The sequence below is a fragment of the Sinocyclocheilus anshuiensis genome, unplaced genomic scaffold (genome assembly GCF_001515605.1).
Source record: "Sinocyclocheilus anshuiensis isolate Anshui unplaced genomic scaffold, SAMN03320099.WGS_v1.1 scaffold447, whole genome shotgun sequence".
In the NCBI taxonomy this organism is placed as follows: Eukaryota; Metazoa; Chordata; class Actinopteri; order Cypriniformes; family Cyprinidae; genus Sinocyclocheilus; species Sinocyclocheilus anshuiensis.
The window spans coordinates 919341-943473 of NW_015552615.1; the positions used below are offsets into that span (position 1 = coordinate 919341).

The 24133-nt window shown below is 35.5% G+C and overlaps 1 protein-coding gene across 1 annotated transcript in view; it reads left to right on the top strand.

The window, feature by feature from the left end:
• The window catches only part of cdh22 (cadherin 22), a 210643-nt gene that overhangs the window by 133594 nt on the left and 52916 nt on the right, over positions 1-24133 (top strand). The window contains exons 4-8 of the mRNA XM_016457334.1: positions 6891-7010; positions 11663-11830; positions 16694-16881; positions 17481-17737; positions 23142-23278. Of these exons, the coding sequence (XP_016312820.1) occupies positions 6891-7010; positions 11663-11830; positions 16694-16881; positions 17481-17737; positions 23142-23278 (870 nt within the window). The remainder of the gene's footprint in view (positions 1-6890; positions 7011-11662; positions 11831-16693; positions 16882-17480; positions 17738-23141; positions 23279-24133) is intronic.

The following is a 24133-nucleotide window of genomic DNA, read 5'->3' on the forward strand; positions in this document are numbered from 1 at the left end:
TCCGATAACTAATGGGAAAAAACTGTCTGTTCCTCGATTAAACCACTTCATACCAGTTCTCAAGGATGTATATATGAGCCTCTGTTTGTACAATAATAAATTGAGAATCAACTGAGATGTACCCTTGTGTTGTGTATGCCACTAATTTGGTTTTTCCGCCGTAAAGAGAGATTGCTGCAGATCGACTTGGTTGTAGAAGACTGTTTACTGAGCATAAAAATGATCTTACATGTACCTAAACAACGAGCAGGTAAAACCATCCGAATAAACACTAGCTGCCATCAAAAGAACGAGCCCTTATTCCACGGAGCACAACCTGTTGCTAAAACTCTAGAGCATTTCAGTGTATTTTTTACTTATTTTTCTCACACACATTTGTTAGGCTATTTTAGAAGAACAGTAAAAAAATAAAAAAAAGAAACCAAAATAAATAATAAATAAAGGTTGCACATATTGAATTCCCAGCCCACTCTTGCGAAGAGCTGGATCAAGGCCTGCAAACATGCACTTTTTTTTTCCTTCCATCTACTTCTGGAGCAATATTTGCACTTGCTAGAATACACAGAGAGCTCAAACACACTACTATTACACTCCAGACCACAGGCTTTCCTTATCTCACCTGTAACCCTTTTATGTTTAGGAAATGAAGCTGGACACCCGTACAAAACAGTGCAGTAGCATGGCATCAGATGGTAGTGCTAGCCTTTGATGTGAATCATATGCATGTACTTTGGTACCAAACTAGAAGGGAATGTTCTCAGAACTTCACTAACGTTTTTTTTTAAGTTATATGAATGTTACAATAAAATGTTCTTAAAGGAATGTTTAATGGAATGTTCTTATAATAACTTTGTTCTCATAACACTGAGAGAAAACAGTCTTAGAACAACATTCTCAGGAACATCCTTGTGATGTTATTTTGATTTTATTTGCACTTAACCCTCTGGGGTCTGAGGGGGTTTGGGGGCACTGAAGAAGTTTTGACATGCCCTGACATTTGTGCTTTTTTCAGTATATTAAAAACATATTCATTCTAAAGTCTGATTACACTTTAATTAGCACAAACTGGGCTACAATAATATGTGAGCAGCATGAATATACATGTTTGTGTTTTTGAGAAAACAATGTTTATGCGTGGTTAGTAAAAACACCTAAAAACTAAAAGTCACTGAAATAAGGCCCTAAAACACATACAGAACATTTGCTCACAAGACTTTTGAGAACAGGATGTCGTAGACTAGAGTTTTTTGCCACAAAATGTTGTGAAAATCATCCTGTTCACTCGTTCACAGAAAAAAATATATATATTGATTTAACATTTGTAAAACATGTTTTGTGCTACAATGCCCGTATGCGAGGGAGTGACAATGGCCATGAATATTTAGTGATTCACACCTGAGAGACAAAGGGCCGTCCCCTAGTGAGCCATCAGTCAGTAATGTGTCTGTGAAGCTGGTAACAAAGAATGAGAGGAGAGTAAAATAATGGGGGTTTGTATTTTATTTACAACACAGTATAATCAAAATATACACAGTGAAGTTCAAAGGCACATTATGGAGCACACTGATCTAAACACTGAGACTTGAACAGTAACACACCGTTGTGTCATTGCTGAAACAGATCATGTTCAAATGTTGAAACAAGTACACCATACCTGCTATTTCCAGTGTCTGCTGCTGCTTTCCATGGATTCAAGAAAAAAAAAAAAAAAAACCAGTATCATCAGTAGTCATGGAGGTTATTTTACCATATTTTATGTAAAACATTAGCCCAGTGTAGTTGCACATCTGATGTCGGTACAGCGCTGTCAGAGAAGTGAAGTCTTCAAGGGATCTGATCACCAAAAAAAAACAAAAAAACTGTTAGCACGTTGATATAGGAGAAACTATATTATAACATTAGCCATCACTAATATTGGTCACTCATAACTTATAAAATGATGTTATAGTCATAAACACAAGCATGCTTTGTATGTATTGTACAATACAAAAACATTTTATATCTGGGAAACTATAATATTGTTAAAGTCGGCATAAAAAGGGAGGTTGCGATTGTCTTTTCTTCTCTACTGTGACGTATATCCGAGTGAAACGGCATCTGAAATGAGAGGGCAAGTGCATGGATAAAATATTTATAATAAACACTACAGTATTCCATTAAAAAAATAAGAATTTTCAATTTTGATTTCATGGTGACTTTAAGCATGTCATAAACATCTACATATTCGCGAACAGAGTCACAGTAAAGTTTTGTCTAAACATTCTTTAGTGTTACAGTGTAAACACTCATATTACTTTTATATCGTATAGTTTCGTATCATATAGCGTTTTAATCACGACAAGGAAACTGGAATGTCAATATCAATTGTTTAAACAAAATACTGTCAGTTGTCAGAATGACATTCAGGGAAATAGTGGGAATATCAGTGTATGGTTTTTAAGATAACTGTTCGTTTTTACTTCCGAAGTCTGTATATTTAAAGGTGCAGTAGGAGATCTTGGAAAATGCTAACTTCAGCCTGATAGCACTGAAAGCGAACGTCCCTCCCTCCCTGCAATCGCCGTCCAAAGCCACGCCCCCTGAACGCATTTACGCTCACAGACCAGAATACCAGAGACAACATTACTACAATAGGCTACATCAGCGGTTCCCAATTCCAGCCCATGTTCCGAAGTGAAGTAAATTTCAATGGATTTCCCCCGCTCAGGGAGTAGGGAGCAATGAACACTGTGTAGGGATCATATCGATTGGAACACAGTTCATGCACGTAGCTCACTTCTAACGAGCTGGCGCGAGAACTGGATTAACCGCTGGGCTACATCATGTGTCATTCACCGGTGAGAAAACTTTAAAATACTACAATACCAGGAAGGGTTATTGATGTTTGTCTGCCATTCTCGCTCTGTCTGCACAGCGTGTGAATGCGCTGATGACATATCCTGTCTGCGCGAACCCAGTGCGCAGAGGTATGCTAATACATACGTTGACAGGCAGGTAGGAAAGCATATTAAAACCGACGCTCTGCGCCGTCATTTTGATTTCGCAAGCAACAACGGTGTACCAGTTCTAATGCCATGGCGACAGTTTGAGCTAAACATACTAACTGTTCTGCCTTCGTCTGCACAGACGAGCACAGAACACTATATACATGCACTAACACTAACATGCAATTTATTTCCCAGCAGTTTACCTTCACAGACATACCATTCACACGACAGTCAGGCACGGCGCCAGAATTTTTTCTCTACCGGTGCTAAGGGGGGGATAGACCAATTTGTGGGGGTGCTAAGAAAATAAATGATATTGATGACGTCAGAGTAAACCGGGGCTAAACCAGGCTATTCAAAATTCTGACGGGGCTATAGCCCCCCCTAGCCCCGGTGTAGCGCCGTCACTGACGACAGTTTTGTAACTCGTGTGTTTTTTAACGTAAACTTGTGTGTGAATGAGAACTTTTTAGTACTCACATGCTGTGACAGCCGCTTTCTGCCCGTGTGCTTTGGATGTGTGCTCTCAGAAAACCGTTTATCAGAAGTTTAAACTCATATGGTTTAAACCGCATGATTTCAGCGCGATAATCATGATAAGCAGAATCATAACAGATGTTTTTAGCAGGTCCGAGCTGTAAAGGTGCAGCTCTATTCTGGAAAAGGGGGCGGGGAGCAGCAGCTCATTTGCATTTAAAGAGACAGGCCCGAAAAACAGCGTGTTTCTGCTTCCACTCAAAATAGGCATTTTCAAAATGATATAATAAATGATCTGTGGAGTATTTTGAGCTGAAACTTCACAGACCCATTCGGGGGACACCAGAGACTTATATTACATATTGTAAAAAGGGGCATAATATGTCTCCTTTAACAAAATTTCACTGTAAAATTACTTCAAATTCGATCTATTACAGTTTTTCTCTGTATAGTAAGAGAACCTGCCTTTAAGCATTTTTTTTACCAAAGCATTTTTACAGTCTTTTACCATTATTATAAAATTATAAACATTAGTAAATCCGTTTTTAAATGTCACTATAAAAATTATTCTTCAAAATAGATAAAACAAAGATTACTGGAGTATGTTTTACAATAGTTTCTACTTCAAAATGTCACATTTAATTCAGTGTGTTACATTCAGTTTCTTTGTGATTATTTACTAGCAATTTCTGAGCGAATACTGTTTACAAGTAAGTCTTATTCCAAATTTGATTTATTTTACTGACTTAGACTTTAATTGATACTTAGATCTTTGAAAATTAGTTAAGCAGCTCTTCAAAACAATGTCCGTTTAATTAGCAACAATAAAAAAAATAACATAACATTCCAAAATAGCTCTATTGAAATAATAGAGCCCAGTAAAATGAAATGAAATAATGAAATACAATAAAAGGCTAGTCAACTTTGTTAATGCATCAAGCCTGACTGGCCTTTTTTCTTCATCTGATAAATAGTTTCCAATTCATGTAAGTCTAATTGTGTATGTCTCCAACTCCTCGAGTGTGTTTTTTTTTATGCATTCCCAGGAGTCACCGCAGGACGCATAAACCAGGATCTAATGACCTCTTAGTGAATCCGAGGCTGTGCATTAATGTGCTTCCTCTTCCTGTTTGAGTGTAAACACAATAAAATAGCATTTGCATTTATATAGTTTTTCACCAGTAGCATTACTCGACTCAGGGCGGGCCGTCGGACAGATTCATGCTGATTATTACCTGTGGAAAATTAAGATAAGTAATCCCATTAAAGGAAATGGCTTCTGCATCTCCACTCCCAGTTAACTAGAGAAATGCAATCTTACAGTTAGATTTGTAATGCAATGCAGACGGGTTTCAGAGTTATCCTGGAGCGGAGTAGGCATCCGTGATCTTTTGAAGATTGTGCTTTTTTTTTCTGAAAATGGTCGGCAGTTATTTGTTGCACTGAATGCCGATGAGCAGAGTCTGTTTCCTTAATATACCAGCAAATCTTCCGGGCGGTAAGTTTGCCTCCGCAGCCCCATTAGGCAAAATAGCGCGCCATAAACAAAACTAAACTTGAAAGAGCGGCCGCACAATGAAACGGCAAAACGTGTCAGAATATCCTCCGAGTTTTATCCGAGCGTTTGATATTTGCTTCTGTTCAGGCCACAGAACGGATGGAAGGTTAGAGGAAGCAGAAAGCTATCAGACAGATAGCGATCGGGGTGTTTGGCTTCGGCGAAAGCGCTTCGCTTTAATGATAAAACATTGTCCTTTTCTGTAATCCCTCAAGGGAGGCGGCGTTCGTGACGGAAGACAAACAAGATTCTGACACTTCCTGTTAATTAACCTAATTAGCATAGGCCTATTATGTGGCTGGACAGTATCGTGACAGGCCTCGGTGAGAGACTGCAGCGATGACCTTTTGCGGACACCACCAGCTGTCAGCAATTACCTGAGGGCGAATAAAAACTCTGGAGTCCTTCAGCGCCGCTTTACGCTACATATACAGTCACCGAGCGGGGAAGAGTCGTCTCTTAAATGCTTTTATTTAGCAATGATGCATTAAACTGATCAAAAGTGACAGTAAATCTTTTTTTTTTTTTTTCAATTCAGTTCATGTTTATTTGTATAGCGCTTCTAACGATGCACATCGTTGCAAAGGAGCTTCACAGAAAAAGATGTTTCTGCATTAAAATTAAGAGCAAGTTATTAGTGGTGACTATGTCAAAGTCTTTTTTATTTCAAATAAATGCTGTTATCTTGAAGAATCAGGAAAACATAGTATCATGGTTTCCACACACACACAAAAAAGAAAAAGAAAAAGCAACTGGTTTTCAACCAGTGTTATTGTGTTGCAGTTTTTGTTATTTTTTTAATTTATTTTTATCTTTATATTTTCCATTTTCATTATAATTTCAATTTTAGATTTAGTTTTAGTTTAGTTTAATTTTAGTAATTTTGTTGCGTTTCTGACATTTCTATAAGTGTTCTATAAGTGTATAAGTCTTTTATTTGCTATTTATTTATTTGTTTGTTTATTTTTAATTTCGGTTTTAGTTATTTTAGTTTATCATGTTAAATAAAATGAAAATAAGAAACAGTGCCCTGACAACTAGCTGAAATAAAATACGTTTAAAAGAAATGTTATTTTATTTCAAGTAAGGAAATTTTGTTTTATGGTTTTAGTCTGTTTCAGCTATAATAACCCTGTTTTCAACATTTACAATAATAATAATAATAATAATAATAAGAAGAAGAAATGTTTCTTGAGCAGCAAATCAGAAAAATGTATATATAATATAGTGTACTTCTTTCCCCAATTAGCACTGTTCTGAAACATTCTGAACAAGATCGATTGATTGATTGAAACTCCATCTTATTTGCATCAGATATTCAGAGAATACAGTCTGTTCCTCACACACAGTTATCTTATTCTTTCTTCGGCTTTCATGCTACTTTTCTGTCGTTTCTGGAGCTCGACAGACGTGGTCACAGTGAGCTGTTGTTGTACAGAAAAGAGCTTTGTAGAGATTCCTCCAAAACTCTCCTTTTGTGAGAGAAAGTCATACAGGTTTGGAGCGACATGAGTGTGAAAACTCCTCTTTTAAACTCTGTGTGTCTTATCTTCTCCTGTCTGCGTTCTCCAGGCTTTTCTTGCGAGAAGCTTGCATTTCCCCCTCAGGAATAAGGTCCATTAAACTTTATAGGCTGCAGGCTTTGCTTTAGTTAAAACATGTGACTAAATGTAAATATATGCTTTGTATCGGGAGCCAGGAGGCTGTTGAGGCACGCACAATTGGCTCAGAAAATGCACTGAATAAATTTACTTGAAGTACAAAACTTATAACTCGATGCTAATGAGATCCATCAGATTGTTGTTTTTCTTGATGAAATGCTGTCATCGTGAGGCTCGGTCTGATGTGATTGATGTGTTTGACCGCAGGTACGTCGGTGATGAAGGTTATGGCTTCGGACGCTGATGATCCGAACTATGGAAGCAGTGCTCGGATAGTTTACAGCGTTCTGGAAGGAGAACGATTCTTTACTGTTGACCGACAATCCGGTAAGTGCATAAATGAGTTCTCTAGCATTTCCTATTGAAAGATCATATTTATTCATGTCATGAATTGGATACTTCTTTTTATTGCTGCATTTGCAGCCAAACATCATGATGAAAAGTTTTGCACAAGGTTTTCCACTCACTTAGTTCAGAAAATGTACAAATCAACTTTTTCGAGCTGACATTTTAGTTTTAGGGATTTTATTTTTTATTTTTTATTATTATGTTTTTTTATTTTTGACTTTTTACTGATAGTTGTTCCTTGCTTTTTATAGACTGCACTATAATTTAGTCTTGGTTATTTTCATTTGCAAGTGCACCAGCACTTAGTACTGAGTTTATCACAAAAAGCCCCGAAAAACCCTGTGAGCAATTTAGAAAAATTGCTATTGAATGATATTTGTAATTAGTCAAGTATGAAGTAAAAGCTTATTTATTTTCTCAGTCGATAAACTGATTTTTAGTATAATTATTATACTAAACTATATAGTTATGACAATTGCAAGTGATTTCAATGCCATGTTTCAAAAACTGTTTAATAGCCAAATTCTTGGTGAAGAACTAATTTAAGATGAGTTTTATTTAGTCAAACCTCTCTGCTCATCAAGGCTGTATTTATTTCATCAAAAATACTGTATATGAATATATATGAAATATTATTACCATTTAAAAGTACTGTTTTTATGTGAATAAATTGTAGAATGTAATTTATTCCTGTGATGCGCAGCTGAATTTTCAGCATTATTACTCCAGTCTTCAGTGTCACATGATCCTTCAAAAATCATTCTAATATTCTGATTATGTCTGAATATGCAAGAAATGTTTTTGATAATCATCAATGTTGAAAACAGGGTTATTATAGATGAATAGAATAGAATAGAATAGAATAGAATAGAATAGAATAGAATAGAACTGAAATTAAAACTGAAATTAAAATGAAAAGGAAAAAAAAAAAAAGGATAATAATGTCTTAATGATACTGAAAGAACACTGGATGAAAGCGGTTGTGCCGCTTCATATTTTTGTGGAAATCAAGATATGTTTTTTTCAGGATTCTCTGAAGAATAGAACGTTCAAAAGAACAGCATTGATTTGAAATAGAAAACTCATTTGTCATTTTTGATCATTTTAATGCGTCCTTACTAAATGACCCCACACTTTTGAACGATAGTGTATAAAATACACATTTCTATTCATAAATGAGTGTGCTATGAGTACTCTGAAAAATATGTGCAGTTCCCTTCCTTCCTTAAATAATTCTGAAGCATGTTTTGTTTTGTTTTTGAGTTTTAGTAGAGTGTAAGTAAACAGGGTCCGGCCGCTTCAGATGGACCCTCGTCACTGGAGTCTCCAGGGAATATCTCAGCTTTTGCTGCCTGCGTTCGTCCCCTGGGGAACTAGCACTAAACTTTTAATGATTTCTTTTTTCGGGCCGGCGGGCACGAGACCTGAGAGCAGCAGATGATAAATGGCTTGGCCTGAGCCACGTTAGCCGCCAGACTTTCTGCGCGCTCCTTCCTTCTGATCTGAGAACAGTTAGATGAGCTGCGTGTTTCGCTCCTGACCTTGTTTATTTCCCAAGAAAACAGCATTAATCCCTGGATGGGCTTTTAGTCTTTGACACAGGATAAATAAAGGGGCTAGTTGAGGAGTTTGATATTAATATCAGTTTATTAGATCCAGTGTTAGTGGCTTGCGTTTGAACTATGGCTTCTCATCTCACGCTCTCCAAATATACAAACCGTTTGATGATGTTCTCATTTGCTTCTGCAATTTTCTGATGCTTTTCAGCCTCTTGTCGCGCTGAAATTACTACCAGAATATGGAATAAATGCTGTACCAGAGGAGGATTTGATTGATCAGAGCTTGCTCTTTCAGAAGGCTTTTTTTTGGGGGGGGGGGGGTTGTCTCTTCTGCTCATCAAGACTGCATTTATTTGACCAAAAATACAATAAAAACAGTAAAAATTAGACAATTTAAAATAACTGTTTTCTGTATTAATATATTTTAAAATGTTATTTATTTCTGTGATCAAAGCTGAATTTTCAGCATCATTACTCCAGTCTTCAGTGTCACATGATCCTTCAGAAATCATTCTAATATGCTGATTAGCTGCTCTGCTACCAGAGGAAGATTATAATTTCTGAAAAATACACATAAATTAGACTATCTATCTATCTATCTATCTATCTGTCTATCTGTCTATCTGTCTGTCTGTCTGTCTATTCAACTATTTAATGTTTTATTATTATTATTATTATTATTGTGTGTGACATTATTTTCTATAGAATTCAAGTAAATTTTTTGTGCCAAAATGTGTTTATATTAATGCAAATTTGGGAGAAGTGTTATTTTCTATTATTTTCTGTTTTTTATTTATTTTTTTAATGAAAAAAAAAAAACATCCTAATTGTTTAAAAATATGATGTTGGGGAATTAAATATTTTGTAATTACTACTATTATTATTATTATTATTATTAAAGTAACGGCAATGTCATTTTTACATTGCTTAATTGTGATTAAAATAATGTCACAGTGAACAAAAATAAATAAATAAATAATAATAATAATGGTCGTAAAAAAGGGCTTTTCAAATTCAAATATTCTAAAACAAAACAAAACAAACAAAACAAAAAACGACATTTTAGAATAAAGAAAATGGCGTAATACTTTTTTTAGCTGGCAGTACTTTCTGTGGGGAAATTATTGTAGATTAGTTCAGAGATAACAAATGACTCTTATCAACAGTTGCATTGATTTTGTCAGCTTTACACCAGTGCATCTGACAGACACAGAATGAAAAGCACAAAGCTTTGATAGTGATTTCATGGGCTCTTTAATGTAGATGTAAGATTGTGGCTGATGAAATCTTTCACTCATCGCTACTGTAACGTCTGCATTCATCTCCTGCCAAATGTCAAATGACTGACAGTCATTTTTAGTGGCTTGTCACATTTTGTGTCAAATTCGCTGCATCCAGTCGTGCTCATGTGACATCAGGCCAGGAGAGAGAGAGAGAGAGAGAGAGAGAGAGGAAAGGTTATACGCAACAGGTTCTGGTGTTTCAGCTTATCTTTTGCCTGCATTCTTAAAAAAGGGCGATTTTAGGTTTCCCTGCGATGTGAACAGAATAAAGGAGCAGCGCAGCAGGAGTGTCAGGCTGGCGTGTGTCCTTTACCATTCTCATCATTTCCATGCCTGTGTCTAACCAATGCCATGGCAACAAAGAATAATTGCAGTCCTTCAGGGTAACACAGTGCCATTGTCTTTATTTCACTCCCAAAATCTTGATTCCAGGACCTGTGTTCCTGCAGCAGCTCGGCTTTAGAGGAGAAAACAAGTCATTTACAGACCTTCGTGGCTTTTGAAACATCCTAGTTTTGTGTTTATTTGTAAATCACTCATCTATTTGATACCTACAAGTGTGAGCTTCACGAAACCTGTAAAGAACAAGGTCTGGTTCAAAATCATAATAGAATAGAATAGAATAGAATATTTGTTGGTGTTAGCTTTTTTATACTTTTCAGTTTTAATTTTAATTTTGGTTTACGGTTTTGTAATTTCTGTCTTTTTTCCCTTTTTTTAAAAATATTTTTATTCAGCTTAACTGCAGGTTCAGTAATTGTAGTACTTCAGCTTAAGCTCATTTTATTTCACTTAATTTCTAATTTGTGTGTTTATACACACACACACACACACACACACACACACACACACACCATTATAGCATTTATTAATATTTTGAATTAGCCTTTTATATTTTCAGTTTTCATTTAATTCTATTTTAAGTTTTCGTAATTTTGTGGCATGTTTTTGTCATTTTTATTAGTTTTTTTTCTATTTATACTATTATAGAAATATATACTTTTATATACTATATATACTGTTATAACATTTATTAATATTTTGAATTAGCCTTTTCTATTTTTAATTTTCATTTACATTTTAGTTTACATTTTAGTATTTTTTATATGTATAACAATTTGTAATATGTATTTTTATTCAGCTTTGATTTAGTTTTATTTCAGTTTTTTATTTCAGTACTTCAATTTAAATTAATTTCAGTTAATTGCCAAGGCAACATTTCTATTTTTTTTTTTTAAGTTCAGGTTCTTCATCTAATATTTATATTTTATTTCAACTTTATTTCAGTTAACAAAAACTGTTTAATAGTATGGTTTGGGTTAAAATGCAGATATTTAATTGTTATGAATCTCAAAAAGAAGCTTCACGTCAGTTGCTTGTTCACACAGACGTTCTTTGATCCACTTCTATTGCAATATTACAATATTAAAATATTGTACGGATGGACAATTTGAATGAAATACAGTCGTCAGTCCCAAACGCTCATGGGAAAACTGGTGACCTGCTCGCCTACAAAGTCGTTTATAATTTCAAATGAGTAAAATAAGTTCTCCTTTATATTTATATTCATATCAGAGTGCTAACTGGTAACCATGGCAAGAGGAACTTTTTTTTTCCAGGTAGCACTTTAATTGCATAATAGTTTCTTTGAATTGAAGTTAATTCTAAGAGCATAAAAATAACTATTAGTGGTTTCAGACATGCTGCTCGTGCAACATTTAAACACCCATCAATCCACTTCTCTCTCTCTCTCTCTCTCTCTCTCTCTCTCTTCTTTCTTCATCTTCAGGATTGATCCGGACGGCTGTGGCGGATCTGGATCGTGAGACGCAGGACCGCTATGAGCTGGTTGTCAAGGCAACAGATATGGCAGGCCAAATGGGCGGCCTCTCCGGTTCCACCACAGTGACCATAGTGATCACGGATGTCAATGACAACCCTCCGCGCTTCCCTCAGAGTGAGTGCGCTTTACGACGTGTCCTTTGGGTGAATGCTGTCATCAGAACAGCCGTCTGACAGATTCTTCAGCACATGCTCACCAAAAAAACGCCCTTGCAAAATAAAAATTGTGATTTCCAAGTCATAAAGGTTAATAAATAGGTAACTCTAGAATAAGGTCTCATTTGTTAACATTAGGTAATGCAATAGATCAGACTTGTTCAGTTTGTAGCTAATTTCTAATTTGTATGATTTTAGTATTGTTTACATGCTATTATTAATATTTTGAATTACCTTTTTGTATTTAAAAATTTCATTTTAATTTTAGGTTACTTTTAGGTAATTTTTTTCATATTTCTATTCAGTTTTAACTTACTCTTATTTCATTTTTAGTAATTTTAGAATGCAATAGATCAGACTTGTTCAGTTTGTAGCTAATTTCTAATTTCATATGATTTTAGTATTGTTTACATGCTATTATTAATATTTTGAATTACCTTTTTGTATTTTAAAATTTCATTTTAATTTTAGGTTACTTTTAGGTAATTTTTTTCATATTTCTATTCAGTTTTAACTTACTCTTATTTCATTTTTAGTAATTTTAGTAACTTTTTCTAATGACATTTTTATTTTTTTCTATTAAGCTTGCCAAGACAAGATTTCTAATTTGTGCTATTTTGGTGATATTTATATTCTATTGTAGCATTTATTCATATTTTAAATTATCTTTTTTAATATTTAAATTTTTAACTTTTGTTTCAGTAATTTTTTGTGCTTTCATCGTTTTCATTTTTTTAATTAATCAATTTTTTATATATATTTTATTCAGCTTTAATTTATTTTTTATTTCAGTTTTAGTACTTTAACTTCAACTTATTTTGTTTCTGTTAATTGTCAAGGCAACATTTCTAAATTTCTCTTATTTTTTAAAAAGTTTTTAATCTGATATTTGTATTTTATTTGATTGCAGCTTTATTTCGATCAATGAAAACTATGTTTAATATGTTTGCTTCTAGTTAATGTTTTAGTTCTTCACCAAATGGTCTTGGGGGAAATTTTTTTTGTGATTTCCAGGCCTAAAAAACATGGATAAATAGGCAACACTTTACAATAAGGTCTCATTTATTGATAATATTTATCAATAATCAATCAGGCTTATCAGTAAAGAGCATAAATGGCAGTTTATCCATAAAATCTGTTGCACACATTATGTGAAAAAGTTGAGCTCTCTCTGTGCAACTGAAGAGGCAACCTTGATAAAATTCTTGTAATTATTAATTTTGTAAATGATTTGTTTAAGTGCTCAAAAGACTTTCAATTCCAGATGGCAAAGTATGTAAATTTTGCATTGACATTAATGCTGGAACAGCACAGCTCTGTTTGCTTTGGCTCACTTTGAGACGACTAATGCGGTGGAATCATTGAGCAGCTCCAACTGTAAACTAATAAAGCACAGCATTTGTCCCTGCTAAGAGAGAATCCGGCACAAGCCAGACACTACTTGAAAATCTGAACAATTGGGACAAACTAACAGAGTTTTGTATTGCAGAAGTGACACAAGCAGGCTGTGAGATGAATGTTGCTATTTGCATTTGCTCTTGAACATTCATCTACTTGTAGAGTCTCTTCTATAGAGAAAAAGGGTGGTTAGTTTGTTAGTATTTGTGTTTTTCCAGTCTCAAATGGATCTCTTTATTGATAAGCTGATGCTTATGTTGTCTTAAAGGAGTAGTTCACCCACAAATTAAAATTTGTTGAAAATGTGCTCACCCTCAGGCCATCCATTTGTTTCAGATTTGGAGAAATGTGTCGTTTCATCACTAGCTCACCAATGGGTGCTCTGCAGTGAATGGGTGCCGTCAGAATCCAAACAGCTGATAAAAACATCACAATAATCCACAAGTAATCTACACCACTCCAGTCCATCAGTTAACATCTTTAGAAGACAAAAGCTGAGTGTTTGAAAGAAACAGATCCTTCATTAAGACGTTTTAACTTTAAATGATTCCTCTATCCATAATTTCTCCAGTGAAAAAGTCATCTAATCAGAATCAGGAGAGAAATCTGCACAGATCGAGCATTGTTTACAAGCCAAGACAGTCCAAAACAGTTTAAAATAAATATGTGTTTGGATTTTGATGTGAGAGACAGCAGGAGATGGACTTTTTCACAGGAGGAAGTGTTATTATGGACTATGGTCTCATATTTTAGTTGGAAGCAACAGTTTGAAGTTAAAACATTTTTGTTTTTTTTAGCTTCTCAAGCCATTAACTGATGGACTGGAGTGGTGTGGATTACTTGTGGATTATTGTGATGTTTTTATCAGCAGTTTGGGCTCTAATTCTGACGGCACCCATTCACTGCAGAGGATCCATTTATTACATTCAGCACATTTTCGTTTTGGGGTGAACTATTCCTTTAGTTATATTGAAAACAGTTGTCAAAATCCTCTTTGTGAGGATGAGCAACTGATGACAGATGTTTTGAGGTTACTATTCCTTTAAATCACCGACTCTCATTGAAAACGAGTGGCTTTTTTTGTTGTTGCTGCAAATGGCTGTGAGTGTGAACGCCACTGAACCTCTGCTGTCAGTTCTGAAGGTCTATCAAACGAGCCGCCAGTCGTATGTGTTTGTTAAGAAACATTACATTTCAGTCGAAATCCTTCCAGCCTTCAAACTCGAAATGATTCCACTGTCTGAAAGAACCTTTTTGGATGGGATTTCTATTGATTAGAAATTCTGTAATATAGCGTGTGTACAGTACAGGTTGATCTTATCAGTGTTAAGTTGATGTGACTTAATTGAATCTACACTACCATTCAAAAGTTTGGGGTTGGTAAGATTTATTTAAATTTTTTTTATTTAAAAGTCTCTTATGTAAGGCTCCATTTATTTGATGAAAAATACAGTAAAAACAATGAAATGTTATTACAATTTAAAATATTTGTTTTCTATATGAATATATAGTAAAATTTAATTTATTTCTGTGATCAAAGCTGAATTTTCAGCATCATTACTCCAGTCTTCAGTGTCACATGATCCTTCAGAAATCATTCTAATATGCTGATTTGTAGAACCACATTTGATGTAAAATACATATGAATTATCATGAGATCACGTTTTATATTAAAACATTTGGAAAATATGCCGAATGCCACTAAACATTATTGAGCAATGACTCATTTCGTTGAGTTTTGAACTGATTCATTAAAACGAATGATTCACAGACACATTCTGAACATTTCTTTAAATAATCTTCAAATCAGGCTGACTTCTGTTTACTAGAGAATCACATATCATCTCTTAACCTCAGAGCTCGTGCTACGTCCGTCTAGAAAGATTTACACATAATCATTAAGAATTGATTTCTCTATGGAGAAAATTAATGGTCTGTTTACATCCAGAAGTCGACTGTTGTGCTATATTTAATTTGAAGCTGTTTCAACAGCAACACAACACAATGTCAAACCTCGCTTTAATAAGCACCCTGGCTTTACATAATGTACAGTCTGTAATATATGTCATGTAGGCAATATGCCTGAGTGCAGTATGTGTCATAACGGAGTATAAAGATTTCACTTGGGCCCACAATACAAAAAGCAGCTTAATGAATTAGATGCTAGAGCAAAACTGACATAAATGAGGCTTTTGTGGAGGATGAGAGCGGAAAAAAGAGGAGAGAGTCATCGACATATGGAGAAAAACAAACATCAGGGCATCTGAGACATTATTACAGCGAGTCCTCTTTGCTGTAATAAAGCTAATGCTGCTTTTCCTCTGGAGGAAATGGAAAGGGAGGATGGAAGAACAGCAGAAAAGGGAACATAATACCCCAACGTGTTTCATTGCTCTTTATACAGTGTGGCTGCAAACACACACACACACACACACACACACACACACACACACACACACACAAGTCCTGCTTCCAGACATGAAATGTATTAAAGCGTTGGCCACGCGCTCTGCTCTGATGTGAGCAATGAGACAAAGTGCTTTTTATTTGTCTGAGTCTGTGATGTGTATTACAGCCGCTCTTTTCAGAGTCACAGCACAGCGCAGGCCTCCGATACGATATATAAGTCAAACACACACGTGCTGACTACAGCGTAAGATCTGTCTGGCGTGATGCCTGAAAATAATAAAACGCATATCCATATCCATTGGCATATAATATTGTATAACTCAAGATAATCAGACATTGTGATGTGCACAAAATTCTGCACATTAACTTGTTCAAAAGTGTCAATAAAGACAAATAATTATATTTCAAATAAATTCTGTCCTTTTGAACTTTGTTCATCAAAGAATCCTGAAAAATAAAATGTATCACAGTTTCCACAAAAAATATGAAACCACACAACTGTTTTCTACATGAATAATAATCAGAAATGTTCCTTGAGCAGCAAATCCGCATATTAGAATGATTTCTGAAGGATCATGTGACACTGAAGACTGGAGGAATAAATTACATTTTACAATAAATTAATTTTAATGTTTACAAAAATTTTTAATGTTTTTGCTGCATTTTTTATCAAATAAATGCAGCCTTGATGAGCATAAGAATTACATTGCTATGCACTGTTTTGTTGGTGCATGTAAAATGAATAGGATATTTAGTGAAAAATGGTGCAAACTAAACTTTTTTTTTTTATTATTAAAAAAGCACCCCTTTTAACCCATTCAGAGCAAATACACACATACCAAGAAACTAAATATTTCACAGTATATATATTTATTATTTAATGCTTAAATATCATCAAAGGATTTTTTGTTTCTTTTGCTGTATTCCCCAGCCCTAATATGCATGCATTCTCAGCGCAGTGTGTCAACATGAATGGAAACCGTTGTGAAAGTAACGTCCTCTCTTTCGCTCACAGAGATGTATCAGTTTTCGGTCTCGGAGGGTGCGGCCGTTGGGACGTCGATCGGCCGGGTGATCGCGACAGATGCAGACATGGGCGAGAATACGGATATGAGTTACCTGATCAAAGACGAGGAGGGCGGAGAGCTGTTCAGAGTCTCCACTGATGGAGATACACAAGAGGCCGTCATCACCATCAAAAAGGTAGATGGAAGCAGTGGCGGCTCGTCGGGGGAGGCGGGGGAGGCACAGCCTCCCCATGCCGCCACTGGATGGAAGACATTTCACGCTCTGAAGGTCATCCTGTGCCCTTCACATGTGACCGTATGGTGTAGTTTGTTGATAGCTAGTGATTTTTAACATCAAGTGGTGATTCAACACAGCACCAAGATTGTTTAATATACAAAAGTGTATTCTAAGAAAAAAAAAAAAACATATACACTACCGTATATATATATATATATATATATATATATGCCTGAGATATTAAAAATCTATGTTTTAATAAATGGAAATGTTTATTGAATTTGATGCATCAGGCTTTTATGGCTCATATAGTATGTAAATCAAGTAAGATTTTTGTAACAGTAAAAATGCATATAAATATCAGTTGTCACTCTATATCTCCAATAATGTCTTAGTAAGATGAGATTGAAATGATCCAAACATATAATGCAATGCAATCCAATGCTGATTGATGCCAGCTGAAGCTGGATATTTGTACAATTATACTAAAATAATTTAGAGCCTTAGAATGTGTGTATTGTATTCTTTATAGTTTCTAAATGTCTCTTTCATTTCAGCCTCTAGACTTTGAAAACAAGCGCACTCATAATGTGGTCGTGGAGGCTGTGAACAAACACGTGGACCCTCGTTTCGTGGATCTGGGCTCTTTCCGGGATCAAACCATCGTGCGGGTCAGTGTGTCGGATGTGGACGAGCCTCCCATCTTCATCCCTCCCACCGGCACCATCATGGAGGTTCAGGAAGACGCTCGCTTGGGTGCGCTGGTCGGGATCGTGACTGCCAAAGACCCGGATATGGATAATGTCCCCATCAGGTACAGTACAGCCCATGGATAAACTGTACAACTCAATTTACACAAGTAGGATCATTTAGGGTAAGATTTCATTTGGAAATATGTCATAAAATGGAAGAAAAATGGGTAGTGAATGCCGTTTTTATGTTGACTGTAAGGTCAGCGCTGTGATGGGGTTGTTTCAGGAACATTTCCTACTTGTATATTTAGTGGCATTTTGCATGTTTTAAGATGTTTTAGTATAATATACACTACTGTTGAGGTCAGAGTTTTGTTTTGTTATTTTATTTCATTTTTATTTACACAAAAATAGAGTTTACAGTAAAATATGTTCTTAGATCTTCTGTGTCCAACATGTCTGTGCCTATATAATAAGATATGATGGACTTAACATGATATTAACTAACCAACTAACTAACTAAAATAAATAAATAAATACAGCAATACTTAATTTGTTTCACACTGCATATGAATATTGGCAACATTTTAATTACTTTTTCTTTTCTATTTTTCTTTTTTAGTAGAAGTTTTAGTATTTTGTGTTGTGCTTATGTAATTTATTTGTTTATTTTTTAAGAAAAAATACTAATTACTGTTAATTTCTTACTATTATTTATATACTTTCATATAATGTATAACTATTATTGTGATATTTTCTGAAAGAAAGAAACATACTAATTACTGTTTTTTTATATATACATTTAAAGAATATATAGCTATTATTATTTAGTAATTTTTTTTTTCATTTAAAATTTTGGTATTATTTTTAATAATTTTGTCATGTTTCTGTCATTTTTATTAGATTTTTTAAAGAAAGAAAGAGAAAGAAATCCTTTTATTCAGCAAGGATGCATTACATTGATCAAAAGTGTCAGTAAAGGCATTTATACGATATTAAGCAACACAACAGTTTTCATCATCGTAATAATAAGAAATGTTTCTTGAGCAGAAAATCAACCCATTTGAATGAGTTGTGTATAAATCACGTTAAAGAAAGACTGCAGAACTTTAGGCCTGAAATATTTAGTAGTAATATGCCCAGACATTTCTAGAAAAATTGTTGCATGAGCAAAACTTTGTTGCACAACTCTGCAGCTATAGATCTTACAGGGGTTTTGAATTTAAATACATCATTACGCTTGGCAGTGACGGTGCTTTATCAGCTATTTTATCACAATGCACAGCTTCAGTGACTGTGAGCCTCAATGAGATAAAGTGAAAAGGCAAAACAGTTTGTTTATGTGTGTATTTGTGCATTTGTGTGAGTGTTCACACCCTGGCCACAGTCCACTTCTTCTTAGTTTAGACAAGGATCAATTTCCTCCATTGAGGAGCCTATTACTGGAGATATATGGAGTCACAGAAGCGTAACAAAGTATGGCTCTTGGAATGTGCTGGCCGAAGGCTTTTCCCATTACGCTATGGGCATCTTGGCACGCACAGTTATCAACCTGCCATCCTTCTTTACAAACACAAACACAGACACATGCGTGCCGTCCAGAAAAGCCTCTTCACCTCCAGGCCTTGGGAAGCATGTCAAATGTCTGCTTGATCGCAAAAACTTTCTGTCTGCTGCTGTGTAGTCTTGCGTGTCCAGACCTGTGACTTCAGGCATAAAGTCTGGTTCACACTGCTTCTCATTCTGGCCAGGAACCGCACGCTTATGCGGGAAGAGACAGCGTGACTGACGTGTTAAGTGATCGAGCACAGTTTGTTTTTATATGCCTTTAAGGGGCAGGTTTATCAGAAATAGATTATACTGGAATAATCTGGCATGGAGAAGCACTTAGGTCTGGAAATTCAACTCAAAAATTGTGAAAGATAAAGATGCATAGTGCATCGTTTTCAGATATCAGAAAATTGTAAGTTTTTATTTATTTATTTGCTTGCTTTGATCATTCATCACATCATCATGTTTTTAATTGTCCTTCTAAATTTCAAATGTTAAGCATTTTAAACTGCATTAAATGCTTTTTTTTTGTCACATTGTCATCATGCCTATTTACTTATAGCATTGATTTAGCAAATAATTTACTTTTTTTTTTTTCAATTATTCATAGTAAGGTGCATAGTAAGGTGAAAATAGATTTTCATAAATTTTCTGATTTTAAAAGATGTGACATAGAATTAACATAGGATAAACAACAACAAAAACAGCATCACTGCTTTTGTTTTACATTTATATTGCCACAATTATAATTACTATAGCTATAAACTACAACTGTAACTTGCTATAAAATTATAATATAAATATATTTATATATTACTATATATTTATTGTTGTTGCTGTTTTTTTCAGTGTTGTTTTAATTATATAATTGTATAAATGTTTTAATAATTGATTAATACTACCCAAATATTTGCTTTTATATTTATATTTTCAGTTTTATTTGTAGTAATTGTGTGCTTTTGAAATTACATTACATTTTTCACCTAATATTTTATTTTATTTTATCAATTTTTTAAGTTTTAGTTAACAATAACCACATTGTTTTAAATGTACAGGTCATGGAATAATTTTCTTTCAGAGGCTGTAGAGGTGATATATCCACTAAAACAGATGTCAGATCCAATTCCGGAGTTGCTGGATCCGTCTTGTTACGGCACAAATTAAGACCTGCTTTTCAATATTTGATGACACTAACCTGTTAATCTTTGGCAATGCTAATTTGTTTCCAGTCGGACTGATAAAGACCCCTTTGTGAGTCAATCAAATTAGAGTTTCTTAGATTAATTTCTATTTTTGTATATAACGTACATCAGACAGTCAGTGAATGGACTGCAGGTGGTCCGCGGCTGCGTTTGTCTGAATTGTGTAGTGAACCCTAGCCATTATCAAAGACACCCGCCCTGCATTTCGGTCACGCAATTCGACTTCCTGATAGAGCTTTTTATTCTCCAGAGTCATCAGCGCACAGAAATATGATTTACACATTGACGCAGCTCAAAGGTGACGCACAAGGGAAGTAAAAGGCTTTGGCTGGCCGTATAGTCTCTCTCTCACACATACACGTAGCCTTTGCAAATTACCTCCATTAAAAATGCATGAGGCTGCGCTCAAAGTGCTCCAGGTGTTATAAAGCACAGCACAGTGGCAGGAAACTCTGGTGGCTGGCTGGCACACGTCGGCGTGTGGCGTGGAGCCCATGCCCATTGGTACCACTTTAATCATCTCCATTGGACTCTGCTAGCAAACATGGGCTTTGCCCAGAGCCCCATCACTCTCTCCCGCACCCGTACCACCCAATACCAGCTGGACAGCGGGTGGATGGAGCCCTCGGAGAGCACTATACCTGCTGGAAAAACACACTCCTTCTATTTGGACAGGAAATATTTGTTTGTTTTCCTTCAGCGCTGGCTTTTTATGAGCTCCAAGAGAGACATTGATACCTGTGCTACATTTAAATCTCTATTTTTTTTTCTTTAGACACTGCAAGAAATGACTTTATAAAAAGTGTTTTGTCTTGTTTTTCAGTAAAACAGCTAAGCATTCTTGAATCAAGATACATTTACTTGAGAAGCAACATTTTTTTTTTCAATCCATTAAGGGACTTTATGCTTAAAACATTAATGAATATCGGTCGATGGGGTAAGAAAACTCAGTTTCCCTTTGAATAAAGTTTATTTTTCTTATCCCATTAGCAGATTTTTCTTGTTTTGAGTATAAGCTCACTTTAAGGAGTAGTTCACCCAAAAATGAAAATGTAGCATTCCATCACTTGCTCAGCAATGGATCCTTTGCAGTGAATGGGTGCCGTCAGAATGAGAGTCCAAACAGCTGATAAAAAACATCACAATAATCCACACCACTCCAGTCCATCAGTTAACATCTTGAGAAGCCAAAAGAAACAAATCCATCAAGATGTTTTTAACTTCAAACTGTTGCTTCCAGCTAAAATCCAAGTCCATAATCCATAATAACACTTCCTCATGTGAAAAAGTGGTCTGGTCTGAATCAGGAGAGAAATCTGCACAGATCAAGCACCGTTTACAAGCCAGAACAGTCCATATTAGCTCTAAACAAATATTTGGCTGGATTTTGATGTGACAGTCAATAGTTGACTTTTTCACTGGAGGAAGCATTATTATGGATTATGGAAAACGTCTTAATGATGGATTTGTTTCTTTTGGCTGTTAACTGTGGATTACCAACAACAACTTATGTACATGGATGGCCTGAGGATATGGACATTTCCAGCAAATGTTGCCATTCCTTTCATTTTCTCAAGTAAAGAAGCAAAATAATCTTTGTATCTGTATCTTGAATTAAGAATGTTTAGATATCTGCACTGTAAAACAAGTCGAAAATGCTGTGCAAGAAAATCAGTCTTTGCAGTGTAGATCGAATTTTTACTTTTCTTAAACTTTACAAGTGTTTGGGTGAAATTGATTTTAAGGGCAGAGTTGTGCTGCTAGTTTTCTAAGCAACCAGACGAGTTATTCCCATGATGGCAGAAACAGCAGACCAAATAATATTTCAGTTTGTTTTCCAGGGCAAGTATTTGTTTTTGTTTATTTGTTCATGAAGAACGTTTTTGAATGCAGCTGTACATAATACATGCAGAAGTTGAACAACTCAAGGCCTTTTTTAAATCAACACACACTGGACTTGTGCTTCCATGACAATTAAAAGCCAATAAGAATAATGTAGTTGAGAAATCTTTTCCATGGCCCAAATTCAGGATCTTCTGCACCTCGACTTTAATAGCTTCTTTTCTTCCGTCTCCCTTTGGGCAGTTTAACTTTTTCCAAAGCGTCGCCTCAACCTATTGGCACAGAGTAATAAGCACAAGATAAAATAAGAAGTGAATTAATTCATATGAATTTGTATTCCATATAATGTCTAAACCTGCAGAAGCTGACATTAAACCCGCAAGGGTCCTAAAAAAGGAAGCGAGTATGACAAGTCAGAGGAGAAAATTACAAAACCCTCATTGAGTTTTGTCGCCTCATCTCTCTGTCAGTGGTGTTTGTATTCCAAATGGGATGAAAATATATTTTGCTTTATCAAAGCACCTTATGAAATATTAATCATTTGTTTAGAGAGGGCAATTGAAGTACTGACTCCAGTTTGTCCTCACAATTCGTGACTAGAAGTTAACACAATTAAATTATGACGATCATAAACTCAAAGTCATTTTTATTGTGGATTAAGTTTGTGTGTTCACAAAGCATAAGCTTTATCTATCTATCTATCTATCTATCTATCTATCTATCTATCTATCTATCTATCTTTCTATTAGTAAGTTTAGATTTTCAGTTTCAATTTGGGTCTGTTCATTTTCATGTGCTTTTTAGTGCTTGACCGTCCCACTCCACTATTTTCTGGGAAAGGGCATTAAAAAGAAAAATGACAGTTTTCGAGTGGATGACATAAATATGATTTTTCTGCCTCTTTAAACCCTCATTTGTGCTTTATTCCCAGGTTCTCTATAGACCGGAGCACAGACCAGGAGCAGATCTTTAACATCGATCCTGTAACAGGCGCCATCACTCTGGGAAAGATCCTGGACCGGGAAACTGCCGGCTGGCACAACATCACGGTTACCACGGTGGAAGCAGGTACAAACCCGGTTTACTGCACTCCATCAATCGCAAATGAGTTTCAGTCAAGTGGCCCAAATTCTGTGCAACTGAATTAGAGACTTAATTCCCTTAAAGTCAAAACAGAGGGATGATTTTCAGTTTAATATGGTGTTTGCTGAAGTATTATGTGTGTTAATGCTGAGATAATGAAGCTAAGGCAGTTACTGTGTTTCTTTAAAACACGAAATAACAAATAACCCCAGTGATTTACATTGTTTTTGCATGACAGATTGATGCAAAAATCAGTTTAACCCTTGTTCTGTGCTGAAAGTCCTTTAGCTAATGTGGTGTTAATTTGGTAAAAATTGCTTAAAAATCTCATTATCAAATATTGGATTAAATCTTTTTATCAACTTGTTTTCTATAGCACAGGTCTTGTATTTCTTCATCATAGGCCTTGTTGATCTGAGCTCATGCATCGCAGTTTTTGAGTGAAAAAAAAATACATTATTTATGGAAAACGTCTCTAGGTTACGTATGTAACCATGGTTCCCCGAGGGAACGAGACGTTGCGTCGAAGTCGCTTTGGGAACGCCCTTGCGTGACCGCGTTCTGAAGCACGTGTCAAATCAGTCCAATGGAGTAGCGAGACGTCACGAGCGGGGTGACGTAAGCACCAGAAAGTATAAAAGCGCATCCGGCAGAGCGCAAACCAGCTTCGATGAAGTAGCGCCTGCGGGTGAGGACCGAGAAAAGGACAAGCCCGTCTCGGCTCCCTCTGTTAAATCCACCCGCGATCCCCACGACAACAGTCTACGTGCCTCGGCAACAGCGGGACCGCTGCCAGCGGGATCGCGAGCCTGGCCGCTCTCATCAAACACAGCCAGGCGA